At 42.1% G+C, this 21,813-nt stretch overlaps 1 protein-coding gene across 1 annotated transcript in view; it reads left to right on the forward strand.

Moving 5' to 3' along the window:
• LOC120998111 (collagen alpha-1(XIX) chain-like) overlaps window positions 1–21,029 on the forward strand; it is an 861,475-nt gene extending 840,446 nt beyond the window's left edge. Inside the window, exons 18-19 of the mRNA XM_040428630.1 lie at window positions 17,702–17,755; window positions 21,010–21,029. Of these exons, the coding sequence (XP_040284564.1) occupies window positions 17,702–17,755; window positions 21,010–21,018 (63 nt within the window). The 3' untranslated portion in view covers window positions 21,019–21,029. The remainder of the gene's footprint in view (window positions 1–17,701; window positions 17,756–21,009) is intronic.
• The last annotated feature ends 784 nt before the right edge of the window (window positions 21,030–21,813 follow it).

Consider the following 21,813-nt stretch of genomic DNA (forward strand, 5'->3'; position numbering starts at 1 on the left):
TCTATCTATTTATCGATCTAAAAGTAAAACTTTTTGGTGTGCACACCTTCTGCAGGTCTTGCATCTAAGTTTATTTAACAAATAGCACTGTGAGATAACATACTCCTAATGATTAAAAATTAAAAAAAATTAAAATAAAATAAGCATAGAAAGATAATCGCCTAATTAAATAAAAAAAATACATACAGTACAAATCTATATTACTGTATATGGTGTTACTTTACACCCTACCCCCAACTCTCAGTATGGCTACATTAGGATCTAAGGCCCCTTTCACACGGGCGAGGAGGGGCTGGAGGGATTAAAAATAGGGCTGGAGGGGTTAAAAATAAATAAAAAATAATAAACTACTGTACAATGGACTAACTGTACATTCATATATTTAAGTATCGATCACAATTATGATTCAGTACATCGAGAATATTAGACTATATATTTGCATATGCAGCTCTATAATATATCTGTATACACCGCTCCATTATGTCTTTAGATCTGTTATACAAGATGATTCGATTTGGATAACACCTGGTGATACATTGTACCGGATTTTTTGCGGTCTACTGCATACAGATATATAATAGAGCGGTGTGTACAGATATATAATGAAGTGTTGTATGCAGATATGTAATGGAGCAGTGTACAGTATACAGATATATAATGTAGTGGATACAGAGTGTATTTATTAGCTATGTTCCTATAGTGGCTGAATGTTAATACAGTTTCGAAAAACAACATGTACAGTATGGATACATTTGTATTTAGCAAAGCCTTTTGATCATTTCCTCCTTGACGGCACCCCCCCCCCCCCCCTCCACAATTGCGCAATGGAAACCTAATATGAATTATGATGTTAACACTGACACCATTAAAACAAATAATATTGTTACATGAAAAACAAAAATAAATAAATCAATACAGCTGCAGCGCTGGGTAAGTTTTAAAATACACCAAAAGTTTACAGGCAAAAAAAGACCAATATATACAGTGTTGCTTCTATATTGATTTATTATATATAAATATATTTTATATATTTATATTATATATAAATTTACATATAGTATAATTAGTGTAATATTGTATAATTATTTTTTAATACAGAGGTTATCTATCTATCTATATCTATATATGTCCATTATACTGTACAATACACTATATCTAAATCACCATACCTCATATGGATAATGGAATAAATAATTATACAATATTACACTAATTATACTATATGTAAATTTTTATATAATATAAATACTGTATTAACATTTAGCCACTATAGAAACATAGCTAATAAATACACTCTGTATCCACTACTTCAGAGAAAAACAAATAATAAATAAAAATAAATATAAAAAACTGCATCAAGATACAAAACAATATACACTTAAAGGATAAAAAAAACAGATGAATGCAATAATATTGATTGTGTATCTGACATACTTGAAGCAAACTATCTTATTACTTGAATATGGGACATTCTCTAATAACTTTCTTATCCCCTAAACACTGAAGGTATTTAGATGCAAATCGCAATTTATATGCTAATGCAGCCCTTCATTAAGGTTGCAAGTACATACAAAAGGATCGATTAATGGTGTACATTGCAGTATTATACCTCAGTATCGCTGACTACACTGCCTGCGCCTGACTCTGGTGAACAGCTGATATGTGTGTAGGGCTCGCAAAGCTGGCCACGCACAGATAGACTGCTGGGTTGATCGAATATAGTAAAATACCCATATCCCTGCCAGACTCAATTTTGGCACAGTACGATAATGCAATATATCTATCCTCACTAACTATTGATATCAACCTGTCTGCCACAGAAATATAAATATAACACCTGAATAGGTGTCTATAATTACTGAATAAGGGGACAGGATGCCTTGGTTGCCACTGGTAATTACTAGCAGCTACTAGTTCAGTAGATATAAAACCCCGCTGCAAACTGACAATTTGAAACATATTTTTTTCTATTACACTTATGTTTTAAGAATGATGAAATAAAGATATATATTTTAATATTAGATAGAGACCCCTGAAGGGATTTGGTTTGGTCTATTGACCGTGGTATACATTGTTTACTGTATATGGTGTTACTTTACACCCTACCCCCCACTCTCAGTATGGCTACAATAGGATCTAAGGCCCCTTTCACACGAGCGAGGAGGGGCTGGAGGAGTTAAAAATAGGGCTGGAGGGGTTAAAAATTAATAAAAAATAATTTAACTCACCTTAATCCACTTGTTCGCGCAGCCCGGCTTCTCTTCTGTCTTCTTCTTTGAGGAATAGGACCTTTGATGACGTCACTGCGCTCATCACATGGTCCATCACATTATCTGTTACCATGGTGATGGATCATGTGAAGGACCATGTGATGAGCGTAGTGACGTCACCACAGGTCCTTTTCCTGTGCACAGCACAGAAGAAGACAGAAGAGAAGACAGGCTGCGCGGATTAAGGTGAGTTAAATTTATTTATTTTTTTTAACCCCTCCAGCCCTATTGTACTATACATTCTGTATTAAGAATGCTATTATTTTCCCTTATAACCATGTTATAAGGGAAAATAATAATGATCGGGTCTCCATCCCGATAGTCTCCTAGAAAGTGTGCGTGAAAATCGCACCACATCCGCACTTGCTTGCGGATGCTTGCGATTTTCACGCAACCCCATTCACTTCTATGGGGCCTGCTTTGCTTGGAAAACGCACAAAGAGGAGCATGCTGCGATTTTCACGCAACGCACAAGTGATGCGTGAAAATCTCTGCTTATCTGCACAGCCCCATAGAAATTAATGTGTCCGGATTCAGTGCGGGTGCAATGTGTTCACCTCATGCATTGCAGCCGCGCAGAAATCTCGCCCGTGTGAAAGGGGCCTTACAAGTGGAGTACGTGTTTATTAACTAAAATCAGGAAAATAGCTAAAATAATGACCAGTAATAAAAAATAGCAATGAATAAAAAATAGCAATAAATTTAAAATAGTGATAGATCCAGGAGCATACACAAACAAATAAATTAATATCCCATAAATATCATAGTTTATGTAGCAGCACCTGAGTTAGATAGTGTTCCAATTCACAGAGGGGAATAAGACAAGTTCAGTTCACTTCCATATTCTAATATAATTGTAGCAGCATAGAATAGGAGAATAGAGAATATATATATATGTATCCAAGTTCAGAGCAATTTGTTGCAGTATAGACAAGGTGGCAGTAGTTGGTAAGTAACTATCAATGTCAGCGCTTCGATCTTTTAATCGAATTTGCCATATAACATAGACAGCAGGCAGTTAGTGAAGGACCTATTTATGGGATATTAATTTATTTGTTTGTGTATGCTCCTGGATCTATCACTATTTTATATGTATTGCTATTTTTTATTCATTGCTATTTTTTATTGCTGGTCATTATTTTAGCTATTGTCCTGATTTTAGTTAATAAACACGTACTCCACTTGTAAGTATTGCCTGCTACTATTTATTTGTTTATTTACAACTAGATTGGGTGAGTCTTTTAGCAGTGCACCTATCCATTATTACTCCTTGTTGAGCAACCCAATATTTTTATATGTGAAAAACTTGCATTAATTTTTAAATTATTATTTTTGCATTTTTCCTATTTACATACATTAACATATATTTTATTGATTTATTTATATAAGGACCAGTCAGAAAAGAAAATGGCAGTCTACATTTTTTGGGGGGCAGAAATACTGTCCTTTTTTTTTTTTTTTTTTTTAACCTGGATGTTCTGGAGCATCCCCCTGACCTCCTGTCATAAGGCCCATTAACCCTTTCATCCCCTTGCTTCCATCACAGTTCTACAGTACCTCACGCTGAGCGGCAGTATAACTAGAAGCGCAGTGAAAGGCACCAGCAGTGAAAGAGTCTCCAGCAGGAAAATAACCTGCACTTTCAGCCTGCAGACAATACCCCCCTTCCCCCAAACAGGGAGTTCCTTTTGTCTCCGGGCTTTCAGTGAATGGGAGGGCAGAGCATCAGTGTGTAGAGAGATAGCGTGCAATCTAATTCACAGACAGCAAGATCCCTGTAGGGGGAGGGGGATGCAACCCTATTCAGAGCCCCAGTAAAGTTAATTTCATATACATGTATGCATATATGTGTATATATGTGTGTGTGTCTGTGTATACATGTATATATATATATATATATATATATATATATAATATGTTTGTAATTACATGTATATATTCAGGTATCTATTGCTCTCCAAGAAAAAAAAGGGAGTAGTGCATACAGTACTTTCTTTCGCAGAACAAAGGCGCTTTATATGAACTGACTAACATTCAATTTGCTAATATAAACTTAAGTCCTCAGAAGTGTTTTATGTTATATTTATATCCAGTGCAGCAGTATATTGTGTATATACAGTACAGACCAAAAGTTTGGACACACCTTCTCATTCAAAGAGTTTTCTTTATTTTCATGACTATGAAGGCATCAAAACTATGAATTAACACATGTGGAATTATATACATAACAAACAAATGTGAAACAACTGAAAATATGTCATATTCTAGGTTCTTCAAAGTAGCCACCTTTTGCTTTGATTACTGCTTTGCACACTCTTGGCATTCTCTTGATGAGCTTCAAGAGGAGGTAGTCCCCTGAAATGGTCTTCCAACAGTCTTGAAGGAGTTCCCAGAGATGCTTAGCACTTGTTGGCCCTTTTGCCTTCACTCTGCGGTCCAGCTCACCCCAAACCATCTCGATTGGGTTCAGGTCCGGTGACTGTGGAGGCCAGGTCATCTGGCGCAGCACCCCATCACTCTCCTTGATGGTCAAATAGCCCTTACTTTCAAAGTTTTCCAAATTTTTCGGCTGACTGACTGACCTTCATTTCTTAAAGTAATGATGGCCACTCGTTTTTCTTTACTTAGCTGCTTTTTTCTTGCCATAATAAAAATTCTAACAGTCTATTCAGTAGGACTATCAGCTGTGTATCCACCTGACTTCTCCTCAACGCAACTGATGGTCCCAACCCCATTTATAAGGGAAGAAATCCCACTTATTAAACCTGACAGGGCACACCTGTGAAGTGAAAACCATTTCAGGGGACTACCTCTTGAAGCTCATCAAGAGAATGCCAAGAGTGTGCAAAGCAGTAATCAAAGCAAAAGGTGGCTACTTTGAAGAACCTAGAATATGACATATTTTCAGTTGTTTCACACTTGTTTGTTATGTATATAATTCCACATGTGTTAATTCATAGTTTTGATGCCTTCAGTGTGAATCTACAATTTTACTGTATGTGTATTGTAAACTTTGGGGGTCTTTAAGCTCCGCGAGACAAGTGCGTAAAACCGTGTCAGTAAAGCAAAGGGTCTTTATTGGTGACCAAACAAAACAAAATAAAGCTTTTCTTCAGCATCCAAAACGTCACAACAAAAGTCCTGCTTGTTTCCAGCATAAATTAGGAAAAAGTCTTTCTTCAGAAAAACAACCAAAAGAAAGACACATACGTTTTTAGTAGACGTCCTCCAGACCTTCCCTGCAGACACAGCTTCACTTCCAAACTACTCAAAAGTCCTCTCTGAGCAGCTAGCAGACTTCCATCTTGTCCTCACAGGTGCACTCTCCCAACTCACTCACTCCCTCCAGCATCACTTCCTGCTTTAATGGGTGGTTGTCTGTGAGATCTTAACCCCTTGTGCGCTGGCTTCCAGGGTTTAGGAGTGGAGGCTTCATCCCACCCAAATAACACTTTGGAGCCTCCAAAATTCCAGGCCCCAAACTACTTTACTAAGATAGAGAAGACTGTGAGCCAGTCCTCTCTGAATTAGCGCCTGCCTGGAACTTTTCACCCACTTTTTGGGTGACCCCCTGAACCTTCTACCTCTATTTAAATGGACCATAGTCCAAACAGTGGTGCCATATAGCACCCGTCCAGGACCCACCCCCGGTGTCCTGTACATATCCCCCCCCTCTGCCTCAACGCGGAGGTGTTGGAGGCAACAGTAGACACCATACAATGGACTCGGGAGAGGGCATCGGCATTCTGATGCTGTCTCCCGGGTCTGTGCTCTACCATGAAATTGAACTCCTGGAGAGAAAGGAACCACCTTGTTACCCTGGCATTGGTGTGTTTATTCTGTCTCATCCAGGTAAGCGGAGCATGGTCTGACACCAAGCGGAACTTTCTGCCCAGGAGGAAATATCGCAGGGAGTCTAGAGCCCACTTGATGGCCAGACACTCCCGCTCCACCACCGCATAGTTTCTTTCAGCTGCCGTCAGCTTCCTACTAAGAAAGACCACAGGGTGCTCCTCCCCATTGATTTCCTGAGACAGGACCGCTCCTAACCCTTCGCTTGAAGCATCTGTCTGTACTACAAAATCTTTTGTAAAATCTAGAGCTACAAGCACCGGATCTTGGCACAAAGCTGTCTTAAGCATTTGAAAAGCCGTCTCGGCCTCGGCGTTCCACTTTATCATCACTGACTTTCTGCCTCTGGTCAGGTCGGTCAGTGGTGCAGCAACAGTGGCAAAGTTGGGGACAAACCTCCTATAATAGCCAACTATGCCCAAAAACGCTCTGACCTGCTTCTTGGTTAGGGGACGGGGCCAGTCCTGTATGGCCTCCACCTTACTCATTTGGGGCTTTACCAGCCCTCTACCCACAATATACCCTAGGTATTTTACTTCCTCCATCCCAATGGCACACTTCTCGGGGTTGATGGTGAACCCTGCTCTTCTTAAGGAGTCTACGACTGCCTGAACCCGGGGAAGGTGGGACTCCCAATCAGTGCTGAAGATGACTATGTCATCTAGGTAGACAGAAGCGTACCGTTGGTGTGGACGCAGAGTTTTGTCCATGGCCCGTTGGAACGTGGCCGGGGCTGAGTGTAGACCAAATGGCATTCTCTTATATTGGAAGTGGCCTTCTGGGGTAGAGAAGGCTGTCTTCTCCCTGGCTTCCTTAGTCAGGGGAATCTGCCAGTACCCTTTTGTGAGGTCTAGCGTGGTAATGTACCTGGCAGGCCCCAACCTTTCAATTAGCTCATCTACTCGTGGCATGGGATATGCGTCGAACTTGGAGACTTCATTAAGCTTTCTGGACTTGACCATTCGCTCTGCGACTCTTCAATGACTCCAAGCTCGAACATTCTTTTAACCTCTTCGTACACTGCCACCCTATGAGCTTCTGGGATACGGTAAGGCTTTAACCTGACTTTTACATTGGGCTCGGTCACAATGTCATGCTCGATGACGTTGGTGCGACCGGGCAACTCTGAAAACATATCTCTATTTTTTTGTAGAAACTCTTTTGTTTGCTGGGTTTGAGGTCTAGTCAGGGTAGAAGCAACCTGCACCAAGTCGATCCCTGCATGGTCCCCTGACTGTACCCCTACTACCGCTGACACTTGTTCTCTGTCTCTCCAGGGTTTCAACAAATTGATGTGATAGATCTGGTATGGTTTTCTTTTCCCTGGCTGGTGTACCTTGTAGTCCACATCACCGAATTTCTCTACTACCTCAAATGGGCCCTGCCATTTGGCCAAGAATTTGCTCTCTACCGTGGGTATTAGAACAGCCACCCGGTCTCCTACTTGGAACTGTCTAACTTTAGCCGACCTGTTATACACTCTTCTTTGGGCATCCTGGGCCTTCTGCATATGCTCCTTCACCAGTGGCATCACCTTAGCCACCCTCTCTCGCATTTGAGAGATATGCTCTACCACCGTTTTGTGTGGTGAGGACTCACTTTCCCATGTCTCTTTTACCAGATCGAGTAACCCCCGGGGCCTTCGTCCATACACTAATTCAAATGGCAAAAAACCTGTGGATGCTTGCGGGACCTCCCGGATAGCAAATAACAGGGCAGGGAGTAACATATCCCAATCCTTCCCATCTTTCTGGACTACTCTTCTCAACATGGATTTTAAGGTTTTATTGAATCTTTCGACTAGGCCATCGGTCTGTGGGTGGTAGACAGACGTCCGCAACTGCTTAATTTGAAACAATTTGCACAAGTCCGCCATTACCTTTGACATAAAAGGGGTACCCTGGTCTGTCAGGATCTCTTTGGGGAACCCAGTTCGTGAGAACATTTGAAACAACTCCCTGGCGATGGCCTTAGAGGAGGCTTTCCTCAAAGGGACAGCTTCTGGATACCTAGTTGCGTAATCTAGGATGACCAATATGTATTGGTGGCCCCGTGCCGACTTTACCAGGGGTCCCACCAGATCCATAGCGATCCGTTCAAACGGGACTTCGATAATCGACAAGGGCACCAGAGGGTTTCTATAGTGTGGCACTGGGGCGGTTAACTGGCAAATGGGACAAGACGCACAGTATCTTTTAACCTCGGCCTTCAACCCTGGCCAGTAAAACCGGTCGTTTATCCTGGCCTCTGTTTTCTCCGCCCCCAGGTGTCCTCCCAGTGCATCGTTGTGGGCTAGATCGAGGAGCATCCGCCTATACGGTTGGGGAACCAGCAACTGCTCTATAGTTTCCCCTCAGCTCTCAGCCACTCGATACAGTAAGTCCCCCTTCAACGCAAAGTGAGGGAACCTCTGGTCTGCATCTGGCATTTGTGGGACCCCATCAACAACAGAAACCTGCTCTCGAGCATTGACCAAGGCAGGGTCCCGTAATTGGGCGGTACCAAATGCACCTTTGGACACGTCTAGATCTGGATGTACTGGCCTTGAGGATGTTTCCCCTTCATCTTCCTCAACTGGGGAGAGCTCCTCGTCATCCTCCCCCAGCATGACTTGTAACGGGAAGACCTCCCCCACCTCAGAGATCAACCCGGGTTTAAGACCTGGGTCAGGGGCATTATCCTCCACATTAGCATTCCCTGCGACTTCATTATCAATGGTAGGTATTTCTATATCAGAGGGGTGTATTTCAGCTCCGGACCCCTCGGACCCTGTCCCTTCCAGGCCCAGTGCCCCCAGTTCCCCTGGTGATGCCATTTGCACCTCGTTCCATAGTTCCAGAAATAGTGGACAGTCCCGCCCCACTATGATGTCATGAATTAAACTGTTTACCACCCCGACCTCCTGTGTAACTGAGGCATGGCCATAAGAGACAGTCACCGGAACCAAGGGGTACTCCTTGGTATCCCCATGAATGCATACCACCCGAAGAGTTTTAGTCACTGGTCTAAGCCTCCCAAGTACCCTGGCATGTACTAATGTTACCATGCTACCGGAGTCCAGTAGGGCCCTGGCAGGAAGGTGGTTCACCCACACTTCACACTCAAACCGTCCTGCAGCCAGGTCAAGATGAGTGGTACACACACTTCGCACATAGAAGGAGCTTCTCCGACCAGTTCCGCACTCCATAGGCTCCTCCTGCAGTGGGCATTGTGCCCGGGTATGCCCCCAGGACCGACATAGCCAACATTGTATGTCTCCCATCTTTGGTACAGGAACCGACCTCCGGGGTTCTAGGGCAGATGGTGTAAACCTGCGGACGCCAACATCTGGCAAGGCTTCTCTCCTCAGGTTGGTGGCTGGTCTGGGTGTCCTTGGCGTGGGTTCTCGACGCTTGGCAGGCCCAAGCAGGTCCTCCACCACGGTATACCGTTCAACCAGCTCGATCAGCTGGTCAGCATTAGTAGGGTTTCCATGGCTTACCCAGCGCTGTAGGTCATCTTGTAGGGACCGTAGGTACCGGTCCATCACTACTCGTTCCACCATTTGTGGACCTGACAACTTTTCTGGCTGCAGCCATTTTTTAACTAACTGAATTAGTTCATGCATCTGGGACCTGGGTGGTTGGTCCGATTTGTACCGCCAGCGATGCACCCTCTGAGCCCGGACAGCTGTGGTCACTCCCAGGCGGGCCAGGATTTCAGCTTTTAGACGTTCATAGTCTTTGATGTGCTCAGCTGGGAGGTCAAAATAGGCCTTTTGCGGGTCACCAGTGAGAAAAGGCGATATAATGCCGGCCCATTGGTCCCGGGGCCACGCTTCTCTCTCTGCTATCCTTTCAAAGGTGGTAAGAAAGGCTTCCACGTCATCGCTGGGTGTTAGTTTCTGCAAAAAATGGCTGGCTCTAACAGATACTGGGTTGCTAACGGCAACGACCGCTTGCGCTTGTCCCTGAGCCAGCTGCTGTACGGCCTCCTGCAAGGCAGCCACCTGTGCTTGAGTGGACTCCTGCTGGGCCGTAAACTGGGCGGATAGCAGCCGTGTATTTTCCTGCTGCACAACTATAGCCTGTGCCAGGGCCTGCTGCTGCTGAGCCATCGCTTCCTCATGGCGACGGTTTGACTCTGCTGACGCTTGCTGCTGGGCCACAGTGGCTTGCTGCTGGGTCACAGTGGCTTGTGCCAAAGCCTTAACGACCTCCTCCATGCCTTTGTCTGCTGTTTGTAACGCCTGGGCTGACTTCACCCAAGACATGCCATAAGTATACTGTCTCTTTAAATGTCAGTTTTAAACGTTTTTTTTGCGCCTGCAAATGCACTTTGCCCGCATCCTCCACCAGTTGTAAACTTTGGGGGTCTTTAAGCTCCGCGAGACAAGTGCGTAAAACCGTGTCAGTAAAGCAAAGGGTCTTTATTGGTGACCAAACAAAACAAAATAAAGCTTTTCTTCAGCATCCAAAACGTCACAACAAAAGTCCTGCTTGTTTCCAGCATAAATTAGGAAAAAGTCTTTCTTCAGAAAAACAACCAAAAGAAAGACACATACGTTTTTAGTAGACGTCCTCCAGACCTTCCCTGCAGACACAGCTTCACTTCCAAACTACTCAAAAGTCCTCTCTGAGCAGCTAGCAGACTTCCATCTTGTCCTCACAGGTGCACTCTCCCAACTCACTCACTCCCTCCAGCATCACTTCCTGCTTTAATGGGTGGTTGTCTGTGAGATCTTAACCCCTTGTGCGCTGGCTTCCAGGGTTTAGGAGTGGAGGCTTCATCCCACCCAAATAACACTTTGGAGCCTCCAAAATTCCAGGCCCCAAACTACTTTACTAAGATAGAGAAGACTGTGAGCCAGTCCTCTCTGAATTAGCGCCTGCCTGGAACTTTTCACCCACTTTTTGGGTGACCCCCTGAACCTTCTACCTCTATTTAAATGGACCATAGTCCAAACAGTGGTGCCGTATAGCACCCGTCCAGGACCCACCCCCGGTGTCCTGTACAGTATATATGTGTGTGTGTGTGTCTGTGTATACATGTATCTATCTATATATATATATATATATATATATATATACATATTATAATTATATTATTATTTATATTATATTATAACTTGTAATATATTTTTATATTTGCAAAAAATGCATTGCTAGTTATCAATAATATCAGTTTTTACATTTCTATGAAGTCATGCATTGCGATTGGTAGTGGAACTATGTATATACACAATATACTGCTGCACTGTATATAAATATAACATAAAACACTTCTGAGGACTTAAGCTTATATTAGCAAATCGAATGTTAGTCACTTCCTGTAAAGAGCCTTTGCTCTGCTAAAGAAAGTACTGTATGCACTACTCCCTTTTTTTTTTTGGAGAGCAATAGATACCTGAATATATACATATAATTACAAACATATAATATATATATATATATATACACATATATATATATATATTTATATACACGCGCAAACATATATATACATACATACATGCATGTATACACAGACACACACATATATACACATATATGCACACATGTATATACACATATATATATTACATTTTACTACTGAAAAATGCTAGTAGAAAGGGGATTAAAAGGTTAATCGACAGGAGGCCAGTGGGGCGTTGCTCAACACCTAATGTCATTGTATTTAATTAATATTAAAAAAATGGCAGCATCTCTGTATCCTAATAACAGTAATCTGCCATTTTCTTCACTGCCAGGTCTTTTTATAGCACGGTCACGGGAACCAATTACAGGCCGGTTCTCACGGAAATTAAGGTTAAATACCTTGTTAACCAATATGACATAATTGTTTTGACAAGCTGTCATCACCAATTAAGCTGGATTGCCAGAGAACCGGCCTGTGATTGGTTCCCATGACCGTGGGAACTAGAATTTGATTGGCTAAATATTCTGTATTGAGCGATCAAGAGCTATAAAAAGACCTGGCAGTGAAGAAAATGGCAGATTACTGTTATTAGGATACAGAGATGTGCCATTTTTTTTATATTAATTAAATACAATGACATTAGGTGTTGAGCAGCGCCCCACTGGCCTCCTTTCGATTAACCTTTTAATCCCCTTTCTACTAGCATTCAATTATTTGCTCAGGGGACAAAGTGGTTAGATCGGTTATTTACAGTTCTGTATGGTACTTTCTATGGTTCAGTTCAGCGCCTCTGTTTTTTTAATTATTCATAATTAAAAATCAAATTATTCATTTTTATTCATAAAAATACGAGGATTGTGTTTGCAGTGATCTACCAGCTCTGCACCGACTTTCCCTGTGTGTAGTGTGTGTCTGCCAGCCTTAGGATGTGCTGTCATTAGTCCTCCTTATGATGTGCAGTGTGTGAGGCTGGTGGTCACAGGTCATGGCTCTGCCAGCTCTCCAGGACACAGGATTCCTGCTGGAGACCCTTTCACTGCTGGTGCCCTGGAGCGCACGGCATCAGTGTGTACAGAGACACTGTATAGCGCACGGGAACTAACTAACTGACTGTAGTTCCATGCGCCATCTGGTGTTCACAAACCAACCTTGCACCCTCAATTTTCTCAATGGCTACGTACACGACTCGGGTTTGCTAATTGAATAGGAAATCGCTTTGCGCTGCCGCGATTCTGTAGGGAGCGCTAGCGATGGTATATCTGTAAAATCGATTTTAGAGGAAAAATTGTTAGGAAACATTCTTTCCTGTATATTTACTTGTATATAAAGTGCAAGTGCTACCAAAAATTCCACAGAAGAGGCACTACGATACAACCTGTATATCACATAATGGAGAGCCTCATTCACATTGTGGTACAATTGTTCAGGTAGTGGGACTCCTACACTCATAAAGCCTATGCACTGAGTGAAAGGGCTTCCAAAAATTACAAGGAATCGGCACTCCAATGCACCCTTTATTAAACATAATAAAGGGCCTGCTGCTGAGCTGACCATCTAAAACATTAGGGGTAATGGTCTGCTGCAGAGCTGACTCTCTAAAACATTAGGAGTAAGTGCCTGCTGCTGATCTGAGCATTGAAAAAATTATGGGCGAGTGCCTGCTGCTGAACTGACCATTGAAAAAATAATGGGCGAGTGCCTGCTGCTTAGCTAACCATTTAAAAAATATTGGGTGAGGGTCTGCTGGTGAGCTGACCCTGTAAAACATTATGATTGAGGGCCTGCTAGTGAGCTGACCCTCGAAAACATTATATGTGAGGGCCTGCAGGTGAGCTGACCCTCTAAAAGATTGTAGGTGAGGGCCTGCTGGTAAGCTGACCCTGTAAACCATTATGGTTGAGGGCCTGCTGGTGAGCTGACCCTCAAAAACATTATATGCGAGGGCCTGCAGGTGAACTGATCCTATAAAATATTGTAGGTGAGGGCCTGCTGGTGAGCTGACCCTCAAAAACATTATATGTGAGGGCCTGTTGGTGAGCTGACGCTCTAAAAGATTCCAGGTGAGGGTCTGCTGGTGAGCAGACCCTCTAAAACATTATATGCAAGGGCCTGCAGGTGAACTAACCCTCTAAAAGATTGTAGGCGAGGGCCTGCTGGTGAGCTGACCCTCAAAAACATTATATGCGAGGGACTGACGGTGAGCTGGCTCTCTAAAAGATTGTAGGTGACGGCCTGCTGGCAAGCTGACCCTGTAAACCATTATGGTTGAGGGCCTGCTTGTGAGTTGACCCTCAAAAACATTATATGCAAGGGCCTGCAGGTGAGCTGACCCTGTAAAACATTATGGTTGAGGGACTGCTGGTGAGATGACCCCAAAAAACATTATATGCGAGGGCCTGCAGGTGAGCTGACCCTCTAAAAGATTCTAGGTGAGGGCCTGCTGGTGATCTGACCCTGTAAACTATTATGGTTGAGGGCCTGCTGGTGAGCTGACCCTCAAAAACATTATATGTGAGGGCCTGCAGGTGAGCTAACCCTTTAAAATACTGTGGGTGAGGGCCTGCTGGAGAGCTGTCCCTCAGAAATATTATATGTGATGGCCTGCAGGTGAGTTGACCCTCTAAAAGATTGTAGGTGAAGGCCTGATGGTGAGCTGACCCTCTAAAACATTATATGCGACGGCCTGCATGTGAAATGGTCCTCTAAAAGAATGTAGGTGAGGGCCTGCTGGTGAGATGACCCTGTAAAACATTATGGTTGAGGGGCTTGCAGGTGAGATGACCCCCAAAAACATTATATGCGAGGGCCTGCAGGTGAGCTGACCCTCTACAAGATTCTAGGTGAGGGCCTGCTGGTGATCTGACCCTGTAAACCATTATGGTTGAGGGCCTGCTGGTGAGCTGACCCTCAAAAACATTATATGTGAGGGCCTGCAGGTGAGCTAACCCTTTAAAATACTGTGGGTGAGGGCCTGCTGGAGAGCTGTCCCTCAGAAATATTATATGTGATGGCCTGCAGGTGAGTTGACCCTCTAAAAGATTGTAGGTGACGGCCTGCTGGTGAGCTGACCCTCTAAAACATTATATGTGAGGGCCTGCATGTGAAATGGTCCTCTAAAAGAATGTAGGTGAGGGCCTGCTGGTGAGATGACCCTCTAAAACATTATATGCGAGGGCTTGCAGGTGAGCTGACCCTCTACAACAAGAGGAGAGAGGGCAGACTAATGATCTGAGCATTGAAAAAATTATGGGCGAGTGCCTGCTGCTGAACTGACCATTGAAAAAATTATGGACGAGGGCCTGCTGGTGGGTAGAAATGTCCCGAACTATTCGCCGGCGAACAGTTCCCGGCGAACATCACTTGTTCGCGTTCGCCGCGGCGGGCGAACATATGTGATGTTCGGTCCGCCCCCTATACGTCATCATTGAGCAAACTTTGACCCTGTACCTCACAGTCAGCAGACACATTCCAGCCAATCAGTATACCCTCCCTCCCAGACCCTCCCACCTCCTATCAAAAAGCAAGGACAGCATCCATCTTAGATTCATTCTGAAGCTGCAGTGTTAGTGAGCGCAGGGAGAGTGCTGTTGCTGCTGAATTAATAGTGAAATCATTAGCTAGGCCAGTGTTCTGTGTCCACTCCAGTCCTCAAAGACTCATCTGATCTGCTGTAAGGACAGCGTCCTGACAGCACCCCAAAAAGCCCTTTTTAGGGCTAGTACATCAGTTTTTTTAATTTTTATATATATATATATATATATATATATATTGCAGTTGCCTGCCCGTGTGTGTCAGGCCCACAGTGTACTGTGCCCACTGCCAGTGCCCACCACTCATATCTGGTGGCACAGTAACTTGCAGATAAAAAAGTAATACAATTTTTTCTCTGTAATATAATTGCAGTTGCCTGCCAGTGTGTGTCAGGCCCACAGAGTGTACTGTGCCCACTGCCAGTGCCCACCACTCATATCTGGTGGCACAGTAGCTTGCAGAAAAAAAGTAATAAAATGTTTTCTCTGTAATATAATTACAGTTGCCTGACAGTGTGTGTCAGGCCCACAGAGTGTACTGTGCCCACTGCAAGTGCCCACCACTCATATCTGGTGCCTTTCTGCTTGCCTTCTTCATATTAATTAAAGTGTATGCGCAAAAAAAATAGACTTAATAATATTGTAGAAAGCTATGGGGGAATTCATTAAGACTTCCATTTCTTGCACCAGCTTTATTTAAATAAAATATGATGGTAAAGGCCTCTGAATAATTTTGGTGCATTTTTGGGTGGTTTGTGCACGAGAAAACATCACTTATACCAGCAAGGAGCTGATGTAGATTGCAGGTGTGAGGTGATCCAGTTTTCTAGCACTGTTATGTCGTAGGCTGTGGATTTTCCAACCACAGACTAAACCCTCCAACCCACACCCATCCATTGTTTACAAAAGAGGCAAGAATGTCATAAAAAAGTAAAAAGTTGCAAAAGCTTTCTCAAAGTCGGACATGAGCCATAATTTGCATAGAACAATTATACATTTACCCTGTGTGATTCTAACTTTATGGCCCTGTGGAGGGCCCGTTCTTTCATCAAGAATTGTGTGGTCCTAACAGAGCAGAATAATTACGGTAAGCTCCTCACTACTTCAGTAATGCTTTACTTATTAAATAGGCACACATAATCAAAGCTATGCCAAAATCTAATAGACAGCCTTCTCAGAACATCTTTGTACTTAGCACACAAGCATATCAGTAACTACATTACGTCTCTATTTAAATGAGCTTCATTACCGCTCACTTTGCTTGATACATAGGTAACAAAATAATCCCATTATCTGATTTCTTTAATTAGAGTACTGTTATTATTTCTGCTAATGAAAATATTCCATGAAACAATGATACTTTGGCTTTATGTGAGTTTTGTTGAGGCAGCAGGATTTCTAATACTAGTAGTTTTAATTAAGCAGAAGAAACAAAATAATACAAAAAATTTTTTTATGAGATCTGGCTATTCTTAGGTTCGCTACCTGCTGATGAATTCATGAAAATTGCTACTATAGCATAGCTCTGTTAACAGTACATCTGGGAACCAAAAATAAAGCTGGTCATACACATTAGATTAAAGTATGTTGGCTTGCGGGATTGCCCTACCATATAATGTTTATGCGGGCCGCAAAAACTCCCCTATGATGGCAGATGCCAAGGCAGATAAAGATCCACAGATGGATGTCAACAGGTTGCCCATTTTTATTCTCAGGTCAACGGAGTCTACCAGAGGCTTTTTCCCCTCTCCTTGTTTATGTGTTCTTGACATAGCTGTCGGTTGAATAACCCTCCTATCTAATATGCATTGTCAGCCTGTCTATCCACTTTCTATGTTTCTGTGAACATTAAAAGCACCTAATGATTTTGAACAAGAGACAGAAGACCAACTGACATGACGCACGGGGGACATATCACTGCTTTGACCAGTGGCACACATGAACCAGTCAAACTGGATGTTAACAAGTGTGACTAACGCATGGCAGCAAGGTAATTAAGGGGGTGAATTCGGCAGAAAGGAGCAAGTCTGGCCAAAAGGCCCTGAAAATGGACAACTCTTTTTACCAAGATACCTCAGAATCCCACATCCTGGCTGTATTGCAAGCAGTTTGTGTTAAGCAATTTAGCAGTATGTAACCATTGAGTATGTTGTGAATTTAGCCAAAGTAAATTGGGCATCAGTCATTAGGAAACATATCTCGGTTCAATAGTGTCATATTAAATGACCTGCTTAATTAATACGGAATGACTACTGACCCACATTATCACCTTGTAAACTGGTATAATTTAATATAATTATTATTAGTGACAGTGTTACCATGCCTAGTAAGGTTTATTTAGAATATCTTCATCAATGCATTGATCATATTATATTGAAACTACATTAACACAAGGCATGACTGAGAAGCATATTGAGCAATGTAAAATACTATGTCAATAAACTTCTGTCTTAATTGATGAACAATATTTCTTTGTTGTGCTTTCAGGAACTATTCTATCTGTCCTTATAGTCAATTGATGAAATAGCACATTTATAAAATGCAAAATTTGACTTATTATTCTAAATATTCTTCTTAGTTTTTTTTTCCTTTTTAAATACCATTGTTGTTTTCAAGATATTACAAAATTATATTTCTGTTTTATTTTTACAGGGTAGGCGAGGAAAACCAGGACCTCCTGGCAAAAATGCCCCTGCTGGACTTCCTGTAAGTTAATAATCATTTAACTACAAGACATTTCTCATGGTATCAAATGTTAATCACTTCTTACATGTATGTTGTGAGTTTTTTATATATTCTCTACAGTGTAAATGAACTAAACAAGGTGCATAATACTACAGTAAAATAAGCTCAGTTAGATGGTAATCACTACTCTTGGATTGTGCTTCATGTGATTTGGCCTTATTTAAACAAATTAGGACCCCCATAGAATGAGTTAAGGGGGACGTGTAACCTCTCCTGGCAACTACTTGCATTTAACAACAATTGTGGAGCATCTATTCTAGTGATGAGCGGCAGGGGTCATATTCGAATTCGTGATATTTTGAGAATATTTTGTAGAATATTCGTTGAATATTCGCAAATTCGAATATTTTTTATATTTTACATTCTTTTTTTTTTTTACTCGAAAATCGGCAAGGTAATGATCGCGTAATATGCGAATGTTACGCAATCAATACAGGCATGGGTCAAAAACGAATATATAGCACTATAGAATATAGTGCTATATATTCGTTATATCGAATATTCGTAATTTTTTCCATCTGAACACATGATTCCCCCTGCTTCTTGCTTGTGGGCCAATGAGTCATTGGCCCGCAAGCAACTTAAGCAGGGAGGAATCATGACTTAAGATGGAAAAAAATGATGAATATTCAAAAAACTAATATATAGCACTATATTCAATATAGTGCTATATACAGTTGCAATAAAAAGTATGTGAACCCTTTGGAATGATATGGATTTCTGCACAAATTGGTCATAAAATGTGATCTGATCTCCATCTAAGTCACAACAATAGACAATAACTAATAACACACAAATAATTAAATGTTACCATGTTTTTATTGAACACACCATGTAAACATTCACAGTGCAGGTAGAAAAAGTATGTGAACCCTTGGATTTAATAACTGGTTGAACCTCCTTTGGCAGCAATAACTTCAACCAAACGTTTCCTGTAGTTGCAGATCAGACGTGCACAACGGTCAGGAGTAATTCTTGACCATTCCTCTTTAAAGAACTGTTTCAGTTCAGCAATATTCTTGGGATGTCTGGTGTGAATCGCTTTCTTGAGGTCATGCCACAGCATCTCAATCGGGTTGAGGTCAGGACTCTGACTGGGCCACTCCAGAAGGCGTATTTTCTTCTGTTTAAGCCATTCTGTTGTTGATTTACTTCTATGTTTGGGTCGTTGTCCTGTTGCAACATCCATCTTCTTTTGAGCTTCAGCTGGTGGACAGATGACCTTAAGTTCTCCTACAAAATGTCTTGATAAACTTGGGAATTTATTTTTCCTTCGATGATAGCAATCCGTCCAGGCCGTTACACAGCAAAACAGCCCCAAACCATGATGCCCTCACCACCATACTTCACAGTTGGGATGAGGTTTTGTTGTTGGTGTACTTTGCCTCTTTTTCTCCACACATAGTGCTGTGTGTTTCTTCCAAACAACTCAACTTTGTTTTCGTCTGTCCACAGAATATTTTGCCAATACTGCTGTGGAACATCCAGGTGCTCTTCTACAAACTGTAAACATGCAGCAATGTTTTTTTTTGGACAGCAGTGGCTTCCTCTGTGGTATCCTCCCATGAAATCCATTCTTGTTTAGTGTTTTACATATCGTAGATTCATTAACAGGGATGTTAGCATATGCCAGAGACTTTTGTAAGTCTTTATATGACACTCTAAGATTCTTCTTTACCTCATTGAGCAGTCTGCGCTGTGCTCTTGCAGTCATCTTTATAGGATGGCCACTCCTAGGGAGAGTAGCAGCAGTGCTGAACTTTCTCCATTTATAGACAATTTGTCTTACCGTGGACTGATGAACAGCAAGGCTTTTGGAGATACTTTTATAACCATTTCCAGCTTCATGCAAGTCAACAATTCTTAATCGTAGGTCTTCTGTGAGCTCTTTTGTGCGAGGCATCATTCACATCAGGCAATGCTTCTTGTGAAAAGCAAACCCAGAACTGGCGTGTTTTTTTATAGGGCAGGCAGCTGTAACCAACCTCCAATCTCATCTCATTGATTGGACTCCAGTTGGCTGACACCTCACTCCAATTAGCTCTTGGAGATGTCATTAGTCTAGGGGTGCACATACTTTTTCCACCTGCACTGTGAATGTTTACATGGTGTGTTCAATAAAAACATGGTAACATTAAATTCTTTGTGTGTTATTAGTTTAAGCAGACTGTGATTGTCTATTGTTGTGACTTAGGCTACTTTCACACTACCGTTCAGAGCGGGTCCGTCTGATGTCTGCCCAGACGGATCCGCTCATATAATGCAGACTTGGGATCCGTTCAGAACGGATCCGTCTGCATTATATTGTAGAAAAAATTCTAAGTGTGAAAGTAGCTTCAGACGGATCCATCCAGACTTTACATTGAAAGTCAATGGGGGACGGATCCGTTTGAAAATTGAGCCATACTGTGTCAACTTCAAACGGATCCGTCCCCATTGACTTACATTGTAAGTCTGGAAGGATCCGCTTGCCTCCGCACGGCCAGGCGGACACCCGAACGCTGCAAGCAGCGTTCAGGTGTCCGCCTGCTGAGCGGAGCGGAGGCTGAACGCTGGCAGACTGATGCATTCTGAGCGGATCCGCGTCCACTCAGAATGCATTAGGGCAGTACGGATGCGTTCGGGGCCGCTTGTGAGCCCCTTCAAACGAAGCTCACAAGCGGAGCCCCGAACGCTAGTGTGAAAGTAGCCTTAGATGAAGATCAGATCACATTTTATGACCAATTTGTGCAGAAATCCATATCATTCCAAAGGGTTCACATACTTTTTCTTGCAACTGTATTCCTATTTTAGAATATTTGTCATTTTTTTCCATCTGAAGTGAACAGTGTTCAGTGTTCACTTCAGATGGAAAAAAAATAACGAATATTCTAAAATACGAATATATAGCACTATATTGAATATAGTGCTATATATTAGTTTTTTAGAATATTCATATTTTTTTTCCATCTGAAGTCATGATTCCTCCCTGCTTAAGTTGCTTGTGGGCCAATGACTCATTGGCCCACAAGCAAGAATCAGGGGGGAATCATGTGTCAAGATGGAAAAAATGACGACTATTCGATATAACGAATATATAGCACTATATTCTAAATATTTGCAAATTCTCGAAGTGGTGATATTAAAGATAAAAATTTGCTTTTTGAATTTTCATGCTCAACACTAATCTTTTCTTATGACTCTGTGTTGAATCATTCCTTTATTATTCCTGCTAGAACTTATGAATGAATTGCAAGCAATTTTCATTGAAGCTCCAGTGGGATGTAACCAGTTGGGGATGTGTCACACCCCAACTTGAAACACCCAGCTGGACATTCATTGCAAACTGCTAGCAATGTATTCACAACATACAGTCATAATAACTAGATGCTTCATAATTTAGAATGTTATTACATGGGGAATGCAAATAGTTACTAAATGGTTAGAGATAAGCAATAAACAAAAATAAGTACTGGCTCAGCTTTTACCTCTTCCTTGCAAGTCCTATTGCAGCTGCTACTTTAGAATGAAGTGGCAGATGGCCTCTGTAATTCCAGGAAAGGTGTAGCCTGAAAGTCACAGTGACATGTGGTGCTACCAGGCTTGTGCTAGTTTCACACAACATATCTAAAGTTGGACAGTTGCTGTAGGTTGCACATCCACCTTTAGGAGCATTGCATGCCTGTGCCATCTCATACTTATATGTTTTCCTTGGACAGCCATGTGGAAGCTGATATGCGGGCAGCAGTCGATGTATAACTTCGTAATTGGCCAGATTTGCATTTTCGAAAATTCCTAGAAGTCCATGTGGGAACTGTATTTGTAGTCCTGTATTTCTGCACTCATATTATGGAAACAGATATGGCTAAGATAGATTGCTTTAAAAACTGATACTAGAGTACAACACATGGATTTATATTTTGATCCTTTATTATTTTTTTCCGGTAGAAGAATTCCTTACTTAAACCGTCTGCTTTGTTGTAACCATCTTTTCTGGTATTTACATGTATTCTTGAGGCACAAGTCAGATATTCTCTCAG

The sequence above is a fragment of the Bufo bufo genome, chromosome 4, assembly GCF_905171765.1.
Source record: "Bufo bufo chromosome 4, aBufBuf1.1, whole genome shotgun sequence".
Lineage (NCBI taxonomy): Eukaryota > Metazoa > Chordata > Amphibia > Anura > Bufonidae > Bufo > Bufo bufo.